The 24,572-nt window shown below is 39.7% G+C and overlaps 2 protein-coding genes across 3 annotated transcripts in view; one reads left to right on the top strand and one right to left on the bottom strand.

Moving 5' to 3' along the window:
- The window catches only part of LOC306796468 (uncharacterized protein), a 69,641-nt gene that overhangs the window by 37,833 nt on the left and 7,236 nt on the right, over positions 1-24,572 (bottom strand). The window lies entirely within an intron of this gene.
- LOC306796382 (ubiquitin-conjugating enzyme E2 2-like) lies at positions 15,149-22,785 on the top strand. Its single transcript, XM_079295268.1, has 7 exons — positions 15,149-15,179; positions 17,767-17,903; positions 19,083-19,207; positions 19,542-19,687; positions 20,207-20,309; positions 20,945-21,081; positions 21,659-22,785. The coding sequence occupies exons 1-7, from the start codon at positions 15,151-15,153 to the stop codon at positions 21,780-21,782; spliced, it is 801 nt and encodes a 266-aa protein (XP_079151394.1). The 5' UTR covers positions 15,149-15,150; the 3' UTR covers positions 21,783-22,785.

Here is a 24,572-nt window from a genome sequence, read left to right as displayed (position 1 = left end):
TCTGTTGTTGCGACCCAGAGAAGTCCAAGCTTCAATGACCTTTCTTCTTGACTTCAATGACGTCACTGTCACGTTCAGCAGCGACGCTGAGCGCAGGAAGAACAGATGCTGCAGCTGCAAACTCAGTTTTCTGGGTCAGTAAAGCACGCAGTGACGAATCTACTGCTGCTGTGGACAAAATCTAGCATCAACACTGACTGGACATCCACATAGACGGTGGCGAGTTTTCCATTTCATCTGAGTAAAGATTTAAGGAGATTAGCATCAATGAAGACATGAATCTGATGATTATTCTCGTCAATAAATTGGTCTCTTTCTGCTCGCGGCAGCTCGGACGGTAGCAGAGGGAAGAGGCAGCAACAATGTCGTGATGGAAGTCGTCGTGTAGACCTTCAGACCTTCAGGTGGTCCCCGAGTTCTGCAGTTCATGGGACTCGGCACCACTTGATGTGCTGGAGATCCGTTGATCACCAGCAGCTGTTGTATCAGCCGACTACCAATGACGTTCATGCGTTTATCTTTCTTTAAAGCTGAAGACGTCGGCCTTGTCTGGATTTAGAAGTCAATAGATGTTCACTGTGATTTATTGAAGGAAGTCTCCACTTTCTGTGGTTCACACCATGCAAACACAAGAAGGGCTGAAGTTTTGCATTTTTCCATTTGACATTTCATATCCGTCCAGAATTTACTCAAAACTTGACTCCAAACTTTGTAAATCGTTCACAAATCTCAATCCATAAATGACCTTTTACTGTTTAATTGTTTTCTCACGTTCGTATCCTGCTGTAATATGAATGTCACTCTGAATTAAAAACAGGAAAATACATTTTAGCACTTATTGTGAGACTATTCTGCACAGGTCAGTTGTGGTGAGATTGTTCTGAAACTAGGTCGGTGTTATTTCTAAGAAGTGGAAACTTTGTGCCATTTTAAAACCCACCCACACGCCGTCAGTAATGAAAACATTAAAACTGACTGTTGTAAAAATGACTTCAAATCATTTTCTTTTGTTGTTAGTACACTGTAAACAGGTGAATAAATATGAGTGTGTTTTGGCACATTTAATTAAATGAAATAACTAACAAGTTGTTTTTTTTCGAGAATGGAAACTCTTGTGGTCTGGTGGAGTGGCGCTCTGTTGTGTTCTGTGGTTAAAACACAATGAATCTGTCTTGACAGTTAAACACAGTCTCTCACTTTGCTGCTACATGCTGTTGTGTTACTGTGTATAATGGGACACGATGGCCTCTTGTTGGAACAGCGCAAAGTGGTTCAATGGATTTGTCATCATTATTTAATGAAGGTGAAAATAGTGGGCTCAATAATAGTGACAGAAACACACAGACCCTTAGTTTCAGGTGATTATACACTTATAAAACATAGTTATGAATATTATATTCCATTTCCTTAAATAAATCCCCCTACACACTGTTCCTTTAAGAAATACAAACAACTTTAGAGAGAGAGAGAGAACTTGTAGTTTATTTCTCATACATTTGCCTTTACAAATCTCCCTGTAGAGTCCAAGCGCCAAAGACTCTGAAGACTTTATCATCACACATCATCTGTTCATATTAAACAATTACCTTTTCTTTATCCGACTTGTCTCTCCTGATTGAACTCACATAGGCGACATTATCAATATGTTTCCATAACTTTATTGAAGAAGCAGTTACATTTGTTTTGGACCTTTAGCCCTCTTTGTCCGAGACTTGAGCAAGTTAATTTCCTGTTGTTGCTCCTTCACGTTTAAAACACTGGCTGTCTTTTAATTATGAAGCAGCTGCAGGAAATTATCTGCATTGCAAACATGCAGACTCTGGATCCCTGCGACCCTCACTGTGTAGTGCAGGTTTGTAAAAGTATTTATTTATTTCAACCAATGAAAACAACTGATTCGACCTCGGACATTCTGTTTTTTAAATTAATTTAAAAGAAGTGTTTGGCCAGCCCTAACTTCTCAGCATTGCAAAATCACAACTGATAACTGCTGTGTAGTCCCAACAGCTGTGCCACAGTGTGTGATTTAGTTTCGTTTCCCACAAAGAAGCCACGCCTGTACAGTCGCATAAATACTGGAAACAGAAAGTAAACATCACAACTGTTGAACTTCATCTTGAAACACATCAAGGTAAGTTTGTCTTGCTCAAGTAAACTTTAAAGCTATATATCATCACTGAATACATATTAGTTCATACCATGCGCAGTAATTCGTTTAATTTGGAATATTCTGCTTTTTGTGTGTGTTTTGTTGTTTTAGATGGAGCCAATATTCAACTTACTGGTGCAGCACAGACTGGACTCTTTCTACAATAAATTCCGTGAGATGGGTGTGAAAGATGAGAGAGATTTCATTGATGGTGTAACAGAAGAAGACTTGAACAACATCGGTAAGTGTACAGTATGAAAGCAGTTACAAGTAGTTTCCGGGAACGATTCCCGATTGAAGTTAACAGGCACAGACGAAAGGTTGTCACATGATTACACAAGTTGTTATCTAATGTGAATGACATGAACTTTGGTCTTGAAGTCTAAATAACAGAGCGCCATGTACTGCAGGAAGAAAGAGAAGGACTTAGCAGGTATTAATGTGCAACAAAAGACTAAGCATAAGGAAAACCGGTTTGTCAGGAAACAGGAAACTGTGACGATCTAACCTGAGGACGTAACCACAAACTCTTCTCAAATGTGTAGTATTTGCATAGGCCACATAAATAATGAAAAGTCTTGAGATGAGGCAAAAAATATGTGGATTTATTTCTCGACCAAAGCTAGCTGTAAATAGCTGTCAAGGCTAATACATTCATCATATATGTGCAATATGTACTTCCTTTGTAAATAACTGAATTTAAATAATTAGTTTAGCAATATCAGAGATATTTCAAGTAACAGTCCAAATAGAAAACAAGTCAACAAGAGTTACATTTCCATAAATATGGATATTATGAATTCAGTTTAAGAGAAGAGTAGTTTCCCGTGTTAAAATGTTGAATTGTAAAAAGTATTCATATTTCCTAAACAGGATTAAGTCAAGTGGAAAGGAACCGTTTTTCTGCGCTGAGAAAAACCATTGGCAGACTCAGAGCTCCGGTAGCTGCAACGTCTGTGAAGAAGTCATTGGAGTCATTCTGTCTGCAGTACACATACCCCAAATGCCCTGAACCAAAATACATCAAAGGTAAGAAATTCACATAGTTTACTATTTTATTTTCATGAAGCTCTTTACAGACCTAATAGGTTGCAGAGGACAAATATTGATAGGGCCTTGACTCGTGTTGGCTCAGCCTTGGTAGGGTGGGGGATGGATTGGGGTATATCTGAGAAGACGGAAGGTGACACAGTGAGGCCATCATGAGGGCAGCTGTGGAATTACAGGACCAGGTGAACAAACTAATACACAGCTGCTGCTGCAGGGGAAAGGAACAATGGGAGGTTGAACCACGTGTTTAAAAATTCCAACGGAATTCTTAAACATCTTTGGTCATTGACTCAAAAGGCTGTGCATTTTATTTAGGTTATTGTACGAGTACCATCTTTCAGATTCTCTAGACATAGACAGTCAAATCTGAATGGGATGGATTGCCATAAAAATTTGGTTCACACATTCATGTCCCCTTTGGGATGAATTGTGATCATTTTCGTTATCCCATATCTTTTTCATGCATTTTCATCATCATAAAAATTATATTATTTGTGTCAAATACTTTGATTTATGACCAAATACCTGTAAAAGTAATGACACCCCCCGCATCAGCTGTGCTGTGTGTAAATGGATAATTAGCACGCTAACATGCTAAACCATGAGTGGTAAGCATGGTCAAAAAATAAGCACTTGTTGTGCAAATGCCTTCATCATCTCTCTGTCATCAAGGGTTAGTGCCAAATTTCGCTGTAGTCACTTTCAGTGTCACCTTGGATTACTGGCAGGAAATCAATGTGATCTATGTATACCATTAATTACTGTGTTTATTACACCCACCGGCTATTTCATACTTTACCCAGGGTCATTTTGTATTTTCAGATATGGATCGTGCACAAAACACAGTTGAAGATCTGATGTTGAGGATTTGTCACCTTGAAAGTGTTAATCCATCCAAAGGGGTCTGTCTCTACACAGTGGATGGAATGCCTTTGACGGATGATCCTTTCTTCAACACATGTAAGCTGGAGTCTAAAATACATAACAGGACAGTATTCAGTGTGATTATGCGCCACGGTTTAGGGCTTTTGAGAGGTTATGCAAATAATATATATTTGACTTTTCATTGTTTTGGTACGTTTTGTGCTTAGAATTAAGTGTTAAGCTGTATATCGGTACATGAAGAATTATTTACGCTTTATAAATACAATGTTGAAATATGCCTTTTTATTGTTGAACCACAATATGTAGAATTTGATCAAACAGAAACAGTGGCCGTCTGTACCCCACAGATCAGCCTTTGGTATAAAAGCAACTTGTAGACTGCAGCAAGATTGTCAAATTGTTCTACAAACAATAATGTATGCCATCTCTATCATCCATCTCCAGCTCAGCAAGCTTTTTTCTGTATTGCTACATAATATGTAAAGTGATTGTTTTGATTTTATTCACCTACAGGGTCTTTAAAAGATAGACACATTGAAAATGGAGATGTAATCTACGCCATATTCACACCAAAAAAGAACCTGAGAGCAGCTCCTCAAATGTCCACGCAATGTGTTGCTGAAACTAACGGAACGGATACAGTCCGATGCCACGTCATGCTGAAGGTGAGTTTAAGTGTGCTTTAGGGGGAACCCTAGAACCCTAGAAGGACCCTAGAAACTAAGGACCTATGGAGTTTAAGACCCAGGGAACCCAGGGACCCTGAGAACTTATTAATGTATTTATATATATAATTTTGTTTTATGTTTTTACGATGACAATAAACATCCTTATCCATAGCAGCCTGGGAACCTATGAATTCATCTTTGATACAATTTTGACTTCATTTTGGCTGAATTTCCAATAATTTTCTCTCCCTTTTCTAATATTTGCAGGGGGACTTTGAGGTGATGGTGGATTTGGAAAGGGACACGATAGCTAATTTGAAGAACAAGCTTGCTTATGAAAGTGGAATCCCAGGAAATGTTCTTCATTACAAGTAATTCTCAGTTATTATTCTAGTTCTTGGATAGTATGGCTTTTGATAATTGCTGATACTGATTCTGATGTGCTTATCAGGCCTAATCTGTCCAGAGATGAACACGGCAGTGGCAACACATTGGAAAATTGTGGAATCTCAAAGGAGTCAACAGTGTACTTCTCACTGTCCACGTTTCCTGAGGATGTTCTAGACCACATACAGTTCTTCATAGACGATGTTGAGCCCTCAGTGCAACAAACCCCGAAAGGATTAAGTGTCTTCTTGTCTTCCCTTTACATCATGGTAAGCAGAGTTTCATATATTGTTAGAAGTCTGATGAATCGATTTTTCTTTCGTTTACAGCATTAATGAACCCTTCACATATTGGTATTGTTTTGCTCTTTCTAATCATGCCTAACCTCTCAGCAGATTCTCGTGTGTTTTCTTTAATTATTTGGAAACCAGTTTTTCATTGCTAGTTTTTTCATTGCTAGTTATCTTTGTATGTGCTGCTTCCTACTACGAGTTAGATGAGAGGATCCATCTGAATTTAGATCTGAAGATGTTGGTCCAACATGTGTTTAGCATGGCTGAACACAGAAATTGGAAGCAGCAGAAAACGAAACTAACCCCTTTAAAGTTAAGAAAATAGTAATAAAAACAGTGAATGAGAACAAAGTGTTCAGGTATTACCAGGTACAGGACTGGGTAAACTGACCAGGATATTTTTGAGTGTATGTACAGCTTTACATAAAATATTTCAAAAGAACTGTCAATATTGTTTAACTCTTTCCCTTCAGTATTAAAAACAACCAAGTACAAAATGTAGTTTGTAATTGTGTTGACATTCTCTACTCTAGAAATACAAGAGTCATGAAGTTCGATTCAAGGATTTGATTGGATACATACGAAAACTGACTGGATGCCACCCACTGGCCCAAAGTTTGCACCAGCTATTCTCTAGGAATGAGATCATATCCAGGAATCAGAGGGTTAGTATACCACATATTAGATGGTGTAATATTCCATTTATTACCTTTTGCATTGACCCTTTTGAAGTGAGCGCTAATGATATGCAATATATATATATATATAGTCATATTTTCATTTTATTTTAAGTCAAAGCATCATTCATTTGGTTTCACTATTTGCCGTATAAAGCATGTTATTTTCCTCCTCGGGTAACGATGTTTTTTTCTTTTCCATAGATCGCAGTGGTTGAAGCCTTGTACATGCTCTTTAGGGAACTTTTACCACAGCTTGAAACAAAACATGGAGAAAAGATCATTGAGGACCTTGATGTCTTTGAGTACTCAACATACTGCTGGGCATATCTCCTGTCAGAAGCAAAGGTATTTCTGGTTGTCTGTCTGTCCCACTCCCATAAACATGATATCTCAGGAACGCCTAGAGCGAAATTTCTTCAAATTTGGCACAAATGTCAACCTGGATTCGAGGATGAACTCATTAGAATTTGATGGTCACATAACTCAAGAATTCATATGTAATTATGACAATTTCACACAAATTTCTTATCGTATAAAATTATGAAGTGATGACATTTTGGACAGACATGGTTGTAAACTGCAACTTGACTGGTTGGCGAGGCATAGAACTGCAAGGCGATTGTAGTTATCTATGAATTTTTTTTAAGTACAAACTCAATACCCCATGATTCATAGAGCAGTTTTGTGTCAACAAGAGTCTGTGGGGGCAAGGACAACCCTAGCACCCCTCTAGATCTGGACCCACCTCAACATGGCAATGGTCCATCATTGAAATGAAGGTTAGGCTTGTAAGTAAGCTCACTGCAATCTAGGATATAGGGTGAGGCTAAGTATTTCTAAAAACAAGACAAGATGGCAAGAACTAGCTGGTTAGCGTGCTCATTTCAGTATATATCTCTGCAACACAATACGTAGAAGTCTTTGACATAACTTCAACAGTGTAACCTCTTCATATTCTGTTGGTAATACTAATTCTTGTTTTTAATGTTCTAAAAGCTCTGGCCAGATCGCACATTGCACCTACTGCTTTGGGAAAGGAGGATAGAAGTTGAAGATTGTTTGTAGAAACACTCGTAGAAAACGCTCTAAACTTCTAAGATTGATCGCTATCAGATAAAAAAGGTCCTGTTTTGTTGCATTGCCTTTGAGATACATTAATCTGGGGTTTTCATGGATGTTGTCATTGATTAGAAATGATATGCTGCAAATTCACATTACCCACCTCTCTAATTGTTTGTATTATTTTAACAGAAAGAGACATCAGAACATGAGAACTACGCACCTTTTTCTCTGATGTCCGAAGAAGGCAGCCGTTTCTGTGATCCAGTCACTGTAACTGGAATACCAGGTGTCTTTGAAAGAGCAGTTGTACTTCAGAAAATCAAAGGTAAAAGTAAAATGTCTTATATCCTTATGTGTAAACCTTCCAACACAATTTGCAAAACATTGATGTATCATGGGTGTTATTCAGGTTGTTGTTTTTGTAGTTTTTACAATTGCAAAACCATTTTAGTCACCAACTTAACTGCTGAGATTGGTGGATCCAGTGTCATTACTGTGGCAAAGCCCAGTATGCCAAGTAACCCAGTCAGATAGCCAAGATGGTTCAAAGCACAGCACCAGTTTATCTAAACCCCTAACTTAGAAGAGATAACATTATTATCCAAAATATACATTGTCAATGTTTTGCCAAGCTCAAGCTTTAATATTGCAAGTAGTGTAAATGTGTCCGCATCCCTGCATTAGATGAATATATATACAAAGGTACCTTGGAAAATTCATAGGTGGGCCAAAAAATGCTTGTCGAAATTGCTTATCTGTGGATAATAGTTCAAGACGCTAAATTAAAAAGATTTTGATTGAAGGTACATCTGTCTACTCCCTCACTAACTCACAGATGTTACATCCTGCTAGCTTACCTCCAAGGTATAGTGCAGTCGCTTTAGAGTAGATGGTTCTCTTCTAAATGCTGTTGTTGTTGTTGCTAGAAATATGCAAACATATTTTGGCCTCTAAATACGCTGCAAATCAATCTTTTCTAAAGGGATGGTAATTTGTGGTTCAGATGACAACCAAAGCTTCCATCAGCCTCCAGACAAATTCATATTTAGCTTCAGCTGCATGCAGAAATCTCAGGATATGTTTGGTTATTCAGGAACAATTTCCTATTCTGAGCCATGATATTGATATTTTGCGGTGAAAGGTTTTTGTTCTTCTCACTTGTGTTCTTAGTCAGGAGGTGATTATGTGTGATTATATTTTGTCTTTCTCTTGTCCTTTGTTAAGATGGCGAGAAGATTCCAAACTGCCGTGAAGAGGTTTTGAGAGAATCGTCACTAAACAGAGCCACTGACATTGAGAAGATTTTGCTCAGCGTTCATCCATCAATGAGAACATATGATCTCTGGATATCTCATGACAGTGTGACTGGGCAGAAGTATGTTTTATCAAATATCATGTTCATGAAAGTTGCCACAAAAGATGATGGGGCAAACTAGAACAATAGGGTTCTTCAGCTTGTGGCAATTTTGGTTCTTGGTAGAATGTTTTATAAAGGTTCCGCCCAGGACCCCTTATGAGAGGTTCTACAGAGAACCCTTCTATGGTGGAATGGTTCTACACAGAACCCTCTCTAGGAGGTATTTTCTTCTAAGGGTGCTTACATGAACAAAATTATTGGGTTCTACTGAGAACCCTTTTATATTAGAAGGGTTTCATCTACAACCCATCCAGAGGGATCTACCAAGAACCCTTCTATATTCCAAGGGTTTCATCTGGAACCCACCCAAGTCGTTCGACCAAGATCCCATTTGTATTTAAGGTTTCATCTGGAACCCACCCAGGGGTTCACAGTAACAGTTTTTGAACGTGAAGATTTAGGGGACTACCCATTGAACCTTCAACACCCTAACTCTAGTTTTACCTTAACCATACTCAGCGATATTAGGCTTTGAGAAGCTCTGTCAAGGGCCGGGCTGATGTTGTCCAGCGCAACCCACGACACCCATGGTTCCCCATCACATTTTTTGGGGCAGAGATTTCATGAAACTAGTTCTGCAACAGCCTTTACTATTTCAGTAATGCAGTGGATTTCAATTCTGCCATGAAATTCAGTTATATTATACAATAAAACTAAGATGAATCCTTGCTGCCTAAACCAAGTGTCCACAGAGAAGTCTTGAACCAGAATTTCAGAATTTTAAACTGGTTTTACAACAAATGACTACATTACCCATCATCCTAACATTGGTTCAACTTTGACAAGTTATGCTTGGATCATTGGACCACGCCCATGAAGGCTCATGTTGGGCAGCGCAACCCACAAAAACTGATTCTCAATCAGTTTTTTGGAGTTGTGGGAAGACCCATGAATTGGGACCCTGCTTTCAACAATCCTAAAAGAACTCTTTCTTATTGGAACCCATAGTCAAATCACTTCTAGGGAACACTCTTTTCAAAATGGGGTTCTTCAGAAGGAAATGGTTCTGGGTAGAACCTCAGCACTTCAGGAAGAACCCCTGTGGAACCCTTATTTCTAAGGCTTATAAACATACAAGTCCAATGAGGATATTTATATTTAAAAGAACGTGATTTCACATGCTCAAACATTGCTTTCCTTGTGTGTGTTAAATTGATTTAGTTCTCACAGCATTCATCTCATATAGCCTGTATAATTGAATTACAGCTTTCACATGAATACTCAGAAGAGTTTTGGAGACATGGCAGAAGAACTGAAAGCTTTCCCTCAACTCAGTGTGTCTCCGCCGCTGCGTTTGAAGGACCTCGGTAGTGATGACCTACAACTAGTTTTCCTGAGTGAAGGTAACCTGACAAAACAACAGTGCACATTATATTAATATTTGCATTTACTGGTGTCAGTTATAACTAATAATATTGAGGCACCCGAGTGTCTGAGCGTAACAAATGGAAGGTACTGCAGTAGATATCTAATATAGGTAGGTCCTTGACCATGCAGAGCTCTATCAGTGATCACAGAAGCTTTGAATTGGATTCTGAATTGGATCAGACGCAGCCAGTAAAGACAAATCAAGAAGTCACGTTAGACCTTTTGGAGGATTTGATAAAAAGCTCTCTGGCTTTCTGGACCTCTTATTAACGATCCAGGGATGGTTTGCTGAGGCAAGTGAAGAGGGAGTAGATACAGTTTAACTATAACTTACATCTCTGCTTGAGACACATTGGCCTAGCCATGAGACTTGCAATGTTTCTCAGCTGGTCAGCTTCAGAATTCTCCATGCTTTTTATTCTAAGGGTCCTGCTGTTCTGTAACAATTATTTTTTGTTTTTTTGCAGACAACCTTGGTGTCTATTTGGGGAAAGATAAGGCAGCTCCTGCAAAGATCCAGGTTCATAATTGTCTGACCGGCAAAACCCAAAATGTGGATGTGGATGTGTTGGCAGCTAGGTGAGTACTTTGGGGTTTTTTGTATTCTAGACAACATTATAGTTGAAATGAAGATGTAATTTGTTTTACTATAATACTGTGGCTTTGAATGTGGCTGCCTTTCTCTTCTCTCGTCAAATTGGCAATAAAGCAGCATATTTCAATCCTCATAAAAGTCTGACATTTACCTAAAAATATATAACCTGTCCTCATACCCAGCTTGTCACATGCTTGTTGGTGACACTTTTTAACACACTGGGTAGCCCAGCGCGTCCAAACTATCATGCTCACAGGAAACAGGTGGTTAATGTTGTGAGTTTAATCAAAAACACTTGCTTAGGTTTAGGCAACAGAACCTTTGAGCTAAGTTTAGGAAAAACACCATGTTTGGGCTTAAAATAAGTAAGTAAACTCCGTAAAATGTAAACCCTCTAAGAAAAGCCCTGAAATCCCGTCACAAACATCAAAGTGACACCGGTCATTAACAATAGTTTCCTGGTTGAAAGTCATCACACTCTCGGAGCATTTTCTCGAAGCGTCTGTTAATGATGCGGATGGGTTTACATTGTAGTTGAAAGCCCGGTGCATCTCATGCAGACCCTAAGGGTGCATTGTGCATCGGTATCAGACACAGAGGGGCGTGAAAAAACATTATTTATTTATTATTTATCTGACGTCGGTGATCAGTCCAACTATTGCATGGTGTATTACATATTTAGCCTACATACAGCAACAGAAGACAATAGTGTCAACCTTACCATGAAGCCAAACGACATAGAACAGGGATTCCCAAAGTGTGGTGCGCAAGCTGCCTCTAGGGGGTGCGTGAGAGGAAAAATGTAATGGTGGTCTCATGGTGCAGTCCTGTCTCCTAAAAAGTATGTTCCCCCAAAACTAAAATGCATTCTCAATTGAACGTATTTTCTCCCTGATTACGTTTGTGTTTGACGTATTACAAATACGTTTCTCATCAACATATCTTTGCCATACTCTAGTCTTTATTATTTTTCTGTGATCTGCCTCGCCTCTACCCCGCCACCCACGAGTTGTTGACCCGCGGCCTGTTCCGAGGGCTGACAGACCCGATGATCGGGTGCCTCGCGGCGGGGGCGGCTGGAGACCTCGCGTCCCAGCGCCAACGGGTGAGCGCCGCCACTCGGAACCATAAAACCAAGTCCCGGATTTCACCCGGGGGACATTCTGGAGGTATTGTGACCGGGTGATGTGCCTCGTTGCTGGGGAGGTATGAGCCGAGAGTGGTGGGGTGATATATTACAACTCGGTGTTGTTCCCGTGCGTGGATGAGCGCATTTCTGCCAGAGACAGGCGGCGTGTTGTGGTAGTATTCTGACCAGTGGCGGCTGGTCAATAGAGGGCCATGGGGCATGGCCCCACCATGAGCCACACAAAAAAAATAAAAAATTATAATAATCATAAATTATACAAATTGTCAATATGTGTGTTTTTGAACTATGGAATGTACCCAGTAATGTGTGTAAAATATGATATCTGCGCAAAATATATGCTTTTCCTGCTCGTGCTCTCCTCCTGTGTGCTCTCTGCTCGTGCTCTCTGTCTGTGTGTAGACACTCTGAGAACGCGCAGCTTGGGGGGCCTGATCGTTTTGGCCCAAAAGAGGCGGGTCTATGAAGCAGTTTAGCCAATTGCTGATTCAAGATATAAATGAGTGACATACAATTGAGCCAATCAGCGCCCTCAAATAGATTCAGCTTGACATAGAACATCAAATTAGTTTCTTACCACTGTGTACGATATCACACATAGGCTTACGGAGGGGATTAGTCTTTCACACATGAGGGCAGACAACTGAAGTGCACTGGCACCAAAGTTAAAGTCCATTGAAAGTTAATTATCTATAATACGAATAATAATAATGTGATTTTTTTTACAAAAAACAAACAATAGAATTCAAATTCTATTATGGCATTATTCCATTTTGCCCCGCAATACAATGAGATATATTTATAGAAGAGAATAGATTTTATACATGTGGTGACAAACCTCAGCCGGTAAATCTACAATAGAGATACAACAGCAATGCATAGCATGGACCATATATTAAGAACATGGTCAGAATTATCAGAATATTTCTGATAACGTTCTTAACTTTTCCTGCAGTACTGGTGACCATAGGGAGGACTATTCATTCGTCACAACCAGGACTCCAAAAGAGGCTATACTGGTAATGTTGATCCTGTACTATGTCAAATCTTTTAATGAGTAACTACACCATCTGGCTCAATGTGCCGTCCAGTGGGCTAACTGAAAAAATCAGGAGTTATTTCTGAGATGTTTGTGTGTACAAGAAGAACTGTATGAAGTCAAGTCATCTGGATCCTATCTAATTTTTTAAATTTTACACGGAGTGGCATTTTGAGCAGATCTGTGCATTGGAGCCTGCATACTATGCATCACATGTTAAGTCAGTAGCCCTGCAGTTCTAAACTGTGGCTAAACTAATTTAGCCTGTGACCTCGACACTGGCAGAGAGACACCCTCTAACATGCATGAGAGATTCCTTTCTCGTCTGTTGAAGTCTGATCACCATCCCTCAGTATAGGCTTCAAGCTGAGCTTCATTTCTGGATGAGAAAGTAAACAAAACAACTTAATCATTTCTTGACTTTATTTTCATCAGGTGCTGATCGATACAAGCTCATCCATGGTGGAGAAGTGCTATGGAAGTGTGGAAATAGAGAAGATCCATGCTGTTAAAGAGCTTTTTGACAACTTTGCAACACGGACCATGGCTTATGATTTTCATCATGTAATTGGCCTTGTGAAGTTTGACTCTGAAGTGAAAACTCTCCACACATTCACAGAAACACTCGAAAAGTTCAAGGTACATGCAATACATAACACATCACAAACCCTGATAAAGATTTAGTGTACCAGATAATGTTTTAGTTCAAGTATGTCAAGTTATCTATTCTATCATGGGCTCCTGACCCATGAAACAATAAGCTAATGAAGCTAAATAGACAGTTTGTTGTTTTTTTTACTTTTCTAGGAACACGTGCATACCCTTCAGGCGCATGGACAAACTAAACTTTATGATGCCCTACAGCATGCAATGCTTGAGTTGGAAAAAGTCAAGAAGTTTCCAGGCTGCAAACTTCGCATTCTCTGTCTCACAGATGGAAACGACGTTGGGTAATTTTCCTTCTCTATGCTACCTTCGTATGATACCATTGCTAACATGACGTAGTCCCAGAGGTGGGACAAAGTCATTGTTTTCTAAGTCACAAATAAGTCAAGTCTTTGGAATTAAGTCTCAATTCAAGAGTGACAAGTCTGAAGTCAAGACCGATAAGTCTCAAGTCAAGTCTGAAGTCTGAATAAAAGTTATGACTTAGTTTTAACGATAAACTTAGATTTAGGATTGGGTTCAGTTTATGCATTTAGTTGTGATGGTTAGTGTTAGGGGCTACGGATGCATATTGTCAATCGAGGAAGCTGTGGTCATATAGTTTGTTGTCTATTATCATAATGCTATGTTGCTCTGTAATATGAAAAAAACCAAATTATGTTATATTTGTAAAGAACCTATTATTTGTGCAGATCCTCAAACAAGCCAGATGTTGTTGTTGCCAACCTGATAAAATCAAACATCATCGTGGATTCAATTCTTCTCGGAAAAGTGGAGAACAATATTCTGCGCGGAATCAGCAATGCAACAGGTACAGTATGAAAACCTCAATGGACAGGTACCCTTAGTATCTTCTATTATCTAATGAGTTTTTCATTTGGACCAGGTTCCATATGTAGAATGTTATCAATTGGCATGTTCCTCAGTATTTGTGTTCTCAGATAACAATGGTTCATACTCAGCATAACTATAATACCAGTGTACCTTCACGTAAAGTGCCTCCAGTGAATAATGTAGCCAGAAGGTTTTATTACACTGGTGCCACAGCGTGGAACAGACAAATCTAGTCTCAGAATATGAAATTGTCTTCTGAAAGTCAGGGTTGTCAGGGCACTGTTTTTTGTTCTGAGTTATTTTTATTTTTTACTTGCGTTGTTTAATTGCAATGTCCGTTGAAGTGATAACCAGAGACTCAAAAAGAACCACGACTGCACAATGCTCCCACAAGAGAGGATGTCCTTGTATGTTAAAATGGCCGTCATTATGACACATTACTTATTATTTAATATTCATATTATCAGTTATTGTCATAGGTTGATTCAATATTAGCCTTTGACTTGTCATGTTAATGGAGGCTGTGGTTTCACAGTGTGCTTTGTAGGGGTTTAAATATTACATATCGTTTTTTAATTCATCTGCTTTCAGGGGGTTGCTGTTTCAAACCGGAGACGAGCAAAGACGGTCTGAAGCTCTTTGAGATCGAGACTGTTCTCTCTTTGGAGATGAGGAAACCCAAGAACAGGGCTGACCCGTCTTCCATCACTACAGTTAGTGCACCAGTTATTCTGTTTGAAGTGCTCTGAGAATGAGACGCGATCGCAGGAATGAGTTTTAAACAGGCATCAGCCGCACATTGTAATTATCTGCGTGTTCATTTCCACTTGGTATTTTACAGGCTTTCTTAACCGTGACCGCTGCTCTTCCTGGGTATGATGAGTTTCCAGAGGCTGTCTTGCCAAGCCAGATGAACAGTAAAGTGATAGTGACAGAGAGGTAAGAGACGGAAACATCTCATTCAGGAGGGTTACTACTTTAGTTTTGCTTCCTTAAGCGTTATCAAGATGGTGAGTACAAAGGTTTTGGCAGTGTGTTAAGAAAGCTCATACTTTGTATTCAGCTCAGATGGCAACCTCTGATTCCGTAGAGCAGCGGTTCCCAAACTTTTTAGGCCGCGCACCCCCTTCTACATCCCGACCGGGTTCGCGCACCCCCCCCCCCCCTTAATAATAATAAAAAAAAGAAGCAACAGAGCCTTTTAAGCCTTCATAGCCGCATAATAATCGGACCAATGAGAGAACAGTTTGCTCGCGCGTGGCATTTGTTTACAAGATTTAGTCCGCTGTTAAATGTTGCAGTGTGAACACAAACCGAACAAAGGGGCAACTGCAACATTGTATCATATTAATCCCTGAATCGGAACAAAGCAAACGAACTGAAGGTGTGAAAACGCCCTGAAACACTGCAACAAAGTTTCAATAACTTTCAGTGACACAAGGCGTCACTTTTAAAGAGCAATACGGATGCGAGGACACACGCACAGGCTCAGAGGCAGATTATCACATTTAATTTACAATTAATGAGCGACTAATGAAGCCAGGATGTCTTCGGACAAAGCATCGATGCGGCGCGACACAGTGTTGTTGGACACCGGGATCATGTCCAACTTTTTTGCTTCTTTCTCCCCAATCATACATTCCACCATCTCTCTGGCAGCTGGCAAGCTCACGTCTTCAGTGATTGTGTGCGGTAGCCCCTTTCTCGCTATTCTGTAACCAGATATGAAGTCCGTAGTGCGTCATTTATAGACCAACACATGAATGAGACTCCAGTTGTTTTTGGCTGTTTTGTAACTCCTCCAATTTGGATATAAACAATGTAAGGGGCTTTTGACTTGCACTGGCATGCTTGGTGTTCAGGTGGCGACGTAAATAAGAGCTTCAGACTGTTAGCCAGAACCTCACTGCACACCACGCACTGTGGCTTTGGGCAATCTGCGTTGCCAATCCAAGTGAAGCCCAGACACACATACTTTTCATCATATTCAATCTTTTTTCCCAGTCTGATGCTCACTCTCATTTCCTCTTTTTTCACCTTGATGGGCCGATGTGCTCCCGATTTGTCTGTGCTATCCCTTCCTCCTTTTGGTCTCCTCCGTCTCATCTTCCTCTGACTCTGGCTCGATTTCTTCTCCCGGTCTCTCCCCAACGCACCTCTCCGTTCCCCTCGCCTCCGATTCCTCTCTCTCTCTCTCTCTCTCTCTCTCTCTCTGTCTCTCGCTCTCTCTGTCTCTCTCTCTCTCTCTGTCTCTCTGTCTCTCTCTGTCTCTCTCTGTCTCTCGCTCTCTCTGTCTCTCTCTCTCGCTCTGTCTCTCTGTCTCTCTGTCTCTCTCTCTCTCTCTCTCTCTCTCTCTCTGTCTCTCTCTCTCTCTCTGTCTCTCTCTCTGTCTCTCTGTCTCTCTCTCTGTCTCTCTCTCTCGCTCTGTCTCTCTGTCTCTCTCTGTCTCTCTCTCTCTCTCTCTGTCTCTCTCTGTCTCTCTCTGTCTCTCGCTCCCTCTGTCTCTCTCTGTCTCTCTCTCTCTCTCTCTCTCTCTCTCTCTCTCCTTTTATGACCGATAGCTTCAGATGTCCCACCCGACAGTTTCCCCGATTTCAGCCAGTTTAGCATATTTGCATGAATGTTGCTGAACGTTAGCTGCACAAGCTAGGCTGGCTAGTGTGTACGACTGGCGGCAGGTGGCAAGTCTGCCGGAAGGAGCTCAAGTGCATTTATTAAATTGTACGTTTTTAATTTTAAATGTTACAAAGGGGATTTTTATAATTCATGTTTTTACTTTTTAAATTAAAATGAAATTTTTTTTAATATTTAATATTATTACACCATCAGACGCCATTACACTTTTCCTCTCGCTCTACCACACTTTGGGAATCCCTGATCTATTGGTAAGCTCGATCAGCGATCTCTAGAGGCCTTAATGTTTATGACTGGAGGAAAGGAGGAAGTCAGGTGACGTAGTATAAAGAGCGACAAAGTCTGCGTAGGGAGAAGGTCGGGGTGGATGGACCAAAACTAAAAAAAATTAGATTTCATCTTTTCGCCATACTCTGCATTTACACCGAATAACCATGTTTTTAAGAAAACAAGACTTATGATTTCACTTATTTTCTTGATTTGAGGAACATTGAAAAATAACGCTGTTATTTGCCAATGCTCTCACACCCAGTGACAAAGTGTTCACCCGGAGAAGTAGAAATAAATACACAAAGACATTACATTAATGTGGTATTTACAGATGTGTGGAAGTTACATTCATTACAGCAGCATTATTCTAGCAGGTTCATTCACAAGGAGTCAAGCCAAATCTTTAAGAAACAAGTATTCCTTGCTTATTGTACATTACTTCTCAATTAATATGACATAAAGTAATTATTTTATAATCATGGAGTGCATACTTTAAATAAATACTGGTAACAATAAGGTAGTTATGGAAGAACAAGTCCAGAAACCTTAGAAATTAGTTATTCATTCTGTATTTTTGACAGAGGCATACAAATAATCTTGCGCTACTAATCTTTCACACTAGTGCTCTGAAAAATAAGATGCGGGACGCCAAAGTTGGTCAGTTGATGGAAAAGGACAAACGCATCCTGGAGGAGTTGAGGAGCCTGCATTGTGACCCACATCCATACTTCAGTATCTTCCCATCAGAATCTGACTTCAGTAAGTGGCATGGATTCTATTCTAAATATTGACACTGGATTGTCAATGGATTGATGGATAATCTATGGATATTTTCAGCTCCCAGCAATGCTCAGGAATGTTATAATGTTGATCATATTTGAGGTGTTGCATGTTTGTATCACATAGGTCAGCTTTGTATCGCTTACAAATCATGAAATTGCTGAGTGTGAAAGCTGTTGTTCTTCTCACTAAACCAACACTTAATAATAATAATAACAATATTAAACTGAGGTATCCAAACCTGTAAACCAAAACTCACACTTAGATGACCAGCTAGTGTGAAGCCGAGGAACTTTCCATATTAGAACAATTATTGGCCGTTTAGGGTGTACCCGTTAAGCCCAGCCTGCCCAGGTCAGCTGAATCATTCTTTGGGAATAGGAGTACCAACATGCCGTCCATTTATTCAGCTGTTTGGAAACCATCTAGCTAAAGGTTCATTCATACCTATTTGATAGAGAAGCCCAGTTTGTAAACTGAAAAAGTGCCCATGAGCTTTAGTTAGGGCTGCACAATTAATCGAATTTTAATCGCGATCACGATTTTGGCTGCCACGATTAAATGAGCATGATCGTCTGCGATATTGACGTTTAAAATGCGTGCTCCGCTACATATCAAATCAAGCGCTTCCTCACCTAACAGTCAGCCGACCACCAGGAGGCGAACGAGATGGGAGGTGTCATGCGCGCACCCTGCAGACTCCGGAAGAAGCAGAGAGACAAGACAACAGAGCAGATGGTCACGGGTGTCGTGTGAAAGCTAAATTAAATATCAGCGCGAGGAGCTAGCCCCTCGAAAATGATCATCATTCATTGTCTGGAAGTTTTTTGGATTTAGGGCAAGTGATGTTAACCAAGAACAAATCATATGCACAGAGTGCGTTCGAGTTGTGTCCGCATAGTAATCGCTAATGCTAATGCTAATGCTGGTCACACAGACCATAAAGCAGGGGATGCTTTAGGGCGGGGCTACACGGTGATTGACAGGTCTCTACCAGAGACGTATGCGTCTCTACGTCACTCATCTGCTTTCTAAATATGAAAACTTCCATTCATCGGTAGCAAAAAAGCCAAGATGGCGACGCCCGTAATCCAAAATGGCGACATGCAAGTTGCCAAACTCGTGGCAATTTTTCAATCTTATTTCTAAACTTTTCAGCATTCTGGAAGATTCTCATGGAAGGACCTCCTGACACACCTTATGAGAAAGGAACCTTTGAGTTGTTCTGCCAGTTTGGTTCCGACTACCCAGTGAAGCCTCCACTTGTTCGCTTCGTCACACGAGTATCCTGCCAAATGAATGCACATTTTCACTATTTTAATGGATTAATGTCAATGCAAATCATTGCAGACGGAATAATAATTCATATCTTCCCACATTTAAGTGATTCGGTTCATATTTAATCATGATTTTGACAGATCAATGAATTGTATTTTCTTAATCTCGTTCATTTTGATTCAAGATAGAAAAATAATGAAACATTTGTGAATGATGCCCATGTAGTGATTCTGTGATGGTGTTTCCAAAAGCATTGCTTCATTATAACATGGCCTGAATTTAAATAATTGCCAATATTTGTACCTTAATTGCAGTGTCATTTTCTTAACAAAAGCAAAGGTGTACCACTGTAATATCAACAGTGTGGGGCGCATCTGCCACAACATATTTGACCGGAACTATAATGCCCACATCACGATGAGAGACATCCTCAATGCTGTTTATGGACTGCTCATCATCCCAGAGCCTGAAGATCCACTGGACAGGTTGGATTCAAGCCCCTGCACTCTCACGATACACCCATACTGTAACTACACATGTGTTTTTAGACATACGTAGGCATTATTACAGGACAGAGGAGGCACTTATTGTCCATGTTTGATCATTTAACCATTGAAAGGGGCTACTGATTCACAGCCACTTTTATAATCCAAGGGTTTTAGCCAGAACCCACCAGGACTTACTACAGAGAACTCTTTTTATATTCCACAGGTTTTATCTAGAACCCACCCTGGTGGTTCTACTGAGAACCCTTTTTGGATTGTAGGTGTTCCCTTTTAACACCCATGCTTTGAACAATCCTTGAGGAACTCTTTCTTCAGAAGATACGGGTTCGTAATGGAACCTTTAGTCTCACAGAGAAGAAAAGGGTTCCTCCGAAGCAGACGGTTCTGGGTCCAGGTTTTGAAAGCACTGATGTGGGCCAAAGTTAATGCCATGTCCTTTATGCAGATGAGTTGCATGTACTTTGGTAACTTAAGCATTTGAGTGTTTTTCTGTGGAAGCATTCTGGCTGAGGAATTCATGACCAGCCGTGAGACGTACGAACAGGAGGCCAAAAAACATACAGAGGAAACCGCCGCGCAATCACGGGATGATATGGAGAAGGTAAATGAACTATGGTGTCAAGTCTTACACTATAAAGCAATCTAATACATTTGCCTTGCAGTATGTAGGCAATATATTACAAGTCAGTGAAAGGCAAGGGTTGGGATGGGTTGGGATGGGATGGGATGGGATGGGATAGGTTGGGATGTGTTCGGATGGGTTGGGTTGGGATTGGTTGGGTGGGTCAAACTAACAAATGACTTTTACCCAGGAGGCCACTGTTCATGTACTATGTGAAACCAAAAGTCAACATTGACTTATTTTAATTTTAAGTAACTTAAATATTGTAACAAATATTCTCATTCTAAGCCAGTCCATGATTATTTTACTAAACCTAACCAAGTAGTTTTGATGTGGTTTTGTTTCAATTCACAACGTTAACCATGTTTGCAACTGACCTTAATCCAAGAGGAAATACGTTTCCCTCAAAATATAATTGAGGTTGCAGTTTAGTTGTATTGGAACATAATTTTGTAAAAAAACAAACGGGGTTACCAGATCATGGCTCTGTGATCAGATCAGCTTCATAAAGGGCTGTTGTTATGGGTTATATATCACCTTTTTAATGAATGCATTATTGCACTTTTGGTACATTTTTATTTGACATGTTTCTGTCTGTGTTTCTCATTTGAAAGAAATTGGTGGATCCTGAGAAACAGCTTGTGCCCCAACATCTAATCTGTCCACTCACCAACAAGATGTTTGTTGATCCAGTGAGAACAAAATACGGAACGGTGTACGAGCGAAAGGCCATTGAAAAACACCTCAAAACGTAAGTCTATACTACCCAGATAAACAAAACCCACAAAAAGAAAGTACCAATGAAATATGTGACATAGCTGCAGGCCAGAATGTGCTGTTTCTGTCCAGAGCTTTTTGCTATCTCAGACTTCAGACTTAAAATATATAACAGGAAGCCTGCATGACAAACTGTCAGTGTTCACTCAAAAGCTGCTTTTTCAAACGAGTTTGAAAGAAGTTAACATCAAGAACACAATGGCGTATAATGAAATAATCATTGAGTTGCATTATGGGAAGTGTTGGAATTTGAGCCAATTTTTCACTCGAAATTTGTTTTCACTTTGACATTAAAGGCTAATTTTCTGTTAATCAGTGTCAAAAGAAAAGCCATATTCAATCTAATTTGATTCAATGTCATTAAGCAATAAAACATAAACATTGTTAAACATGTTTACATGTACGCAAGTACTGTTTTATGATTTTACTTTGAGTGTTGGTCAAAGTTGTGCTGATTAAGTAGTAAGCCTGAAACCTCAACCACCAAGCCAGCAAGGTTCAAATCTGTCCCGCTTCCTTGTATTCTCTAATAACTATAAACTCTTTCACAGAAACAAAAATGATCCAAAGGGTGGCCCCGCAGAATTGCTCACTGAAGCGGATCTTAAATCAGCCAAAGAAATGAAGAAAATGGTGATGGATCACCGTTCCAGACAAATTCAGGAAAAGTTGTAGAAAATAGTTGGATGAAGTAAATCCAGTGTCTCCTGGAAAATACGGAAAGGTCATCACATCGTATGACCTCATGTCTGGGCATGAAGAAATGTACATGCAATCTTTTAAAGTATTTTACTATTATTACTACATACTGTGAGTTTCAAACAAGAATGTGATAGTTATGGAACATATTATACGAACTTGAACTTTGAATGCCTGAAGTAGAACGTAATTTGGACAATTGCACTAAATATGAATGTACTGCAAGACAGTGTACTTCCCCCAAATGAGCTGCACAACGTCCGATCAAATGAACTATTTGTATTTTTAAAGTACAATCCATCCTAAAATAGCATTGAATATACATTTAATATTGTATACCTTATTCCTAATTACTACACGTTCAAGTTCAGAAAAGAGATGCTGTAATAAGCTTTCACTGTCAAATTGAATAACACAATGTCATAATTTATATATAATGTGCCCATCATTTAAGAAAACCACGAGCGCATAATGTAATGAGCTTTGCACTGAGTGTAGTTATTACATCATACATTATAAACGAACTAAAAAAATTGAATAAATTCTGCACTCAGTGTAATCATTTTCAATTGGAAAAAAAGGCATTTCCCTTTTTTTGTATGTGAACCCTTCTCACGCTACACTAAATACATGAAGAGAGGCATGTTTACTTTGCTCCATTTTAAAACCAGAAACGCGACACAAACAACCTGAATGAAAGAACATTCATCATTCATAACAACTCTGAAACTCGAGCTTAGTGCGTATAAATTTAAATACATACACAACTATTACATTATGAGTTACAAGCCTTACAATTAAATCAAATTCCTTTTCAAGTTATGTCTCAAGCACAAACTCTCCATCTTTACTTTTCTGTTTGATCTTTTGAGTGTTTCTGATGTCGTCTGAAAACAATGAGCTTTATTGATAAGCAGCCACATTTGCATATTACTTCCACTGTTTATGGGATATAAATGTTTTTGTTTTTTTGTGAAATAAAAGTAGATGAGAAAAGTTCAAATCACTTGTTTTATTTTAAGAAAGAAAGTCTGCAGCGTGGCAGATAGAGCTGTTATCAGTGCAGAGCAGTTCAAGGTTTTTGGTAAATTGACTTTTAGGAACCAGAGATGTGTTTCAGGTCAACGGTCTTATCATTTAATGAGGGAGGAAATGTTGAGTAGAATTTATTAAAAAAACAAAAAAACAATGATCTCAGTTTCAGTATTTTAGCCTCTTCCGGTGTTTCACTGCTTACAAATCTATTCCTCGATTTTGAAATTGAATAAAACTGAGGAAATCAAAAGGTTGCATAATAATAGTAAAAAAGATTTTTAGTGCTTCATAGTGCAAAGTTCTTCACAGTGCAACGAAAACACTCGGGGGCCGGAACCAGACTTTCTGTTCTCAGGTGGGCCGGATCAGTAAAAGAATTTCAACTCCAAATATTTAGCTTTGTTTTTCAGTACTATGCCTTATCATTCAGCCTACATTTGTAGCCCACCCTACATATTATAATCACGGATGACAAGGGATCTTTTCTAAGCACAACACATTTATTCACAAACAATGGAGAAAAAAATGATTTCCATGTTTGGCTGTGAATGTGTTAACAACTGGTTTATTTGACAGTTGAGTGAATGCAGTTTTACACCTGAACCAACTCACCACACTAAACAAACTCAAGTGGGAGCTATGAAAAAAATATTTTTGCCTTATATGTCATACTGCTTTGAAATAAATAAAATGCTAAATAAAAGTTATAGCAGTGCATGGGCAATAAGATTACATCAGATCAAACTAGTAGGCTCTGAAGATGAGAATATACTGCACATTAGATTATGCAACAGGGATATAATTACATCCAGTGTAATGGTAGGGAAAACACAGAAACAAGTCTTTTGAGAGCTTTTTGCTCTGCTGCCTGCACTTCCCAACAACAACAGCAGCAGCAGCAGAGAGTTAGTTCAGGACCTTGGAGATCAACCATATATCAATATCAACCATAAACGCAAGATCCTGCACCCATTCCTTGCATTTAAGTTCCTTTACTGGGCGTCCCTTCTTCTCCATAAATTGTCCTATTTCCCCTCGCAGCTCAAAGAAGCGCTTGAGTACTGCACCTCTGCTTAACCACCGCACCTCAGTGTGGTATGGGAGGCCAGCATGAATGTCATTATCACTGAGAAATGTGTCAAACTGACGGTGATTTAGACCACGCGCTCTGATGAAATTGACAGTTTTCACAACCACACTCATAACATGGTCCATTTTCAGTGTTTTGCAACATAACGCCTCCTGATGCAAAATGCAGTGAAATGCCCAAAACTCTTGTCCTCCATTTGACTGTACTTTGTCACGGAATTTTGTGGCAACACCTGCCTTTCTCCCGACCATTGATGGCGCACCGTCGGTAGCCAGGCTCACGGCACGGGACCAGTCCGCTCCCACCTTGTCCAGCGCTCCAACGAGAGCGCTGAAAATGTCATCTGCTGTTGTGGTGTCATTCATGGGCACCAATTCAAGCAGCTCCTCGGTGATGGTCAAAGTTTCATCAACACCTCTAATGAATATGGCCAGTTGAGCAATATCTGTGACATCGGTGCTCTCATCTATTGCAATTGAAAATGCGATAAATGACTTGATTTTCTCTCTCAGTTGGCTGCTCAAGTCACTTGAGAGAGCTGTCACCCGATCTGCGACAGTGTTCCTCGTTAGACTGATATTGGCAAAGGCAGGTCGCTTTTCAGGGCACACGACTTCTGCAGCCTTCAGCATGCATGTTTT

The sequence above is a fragment of the Melanostigma gelatinosum genome (assembly GCF_949748355.1).
Source record: "Melanostigma gelatinosum genome assembly, chromosome: 23".
Lineage (NCBI taxonomy): Eukaryota > Metazoa > Chordata > Actinopteri > Perciformes > Zoarcidae > Melanostigma > Melanostigma gelatinosum.
This window is presented reverse-complemented; position numbering and strand designations above follow the sequence as displayed.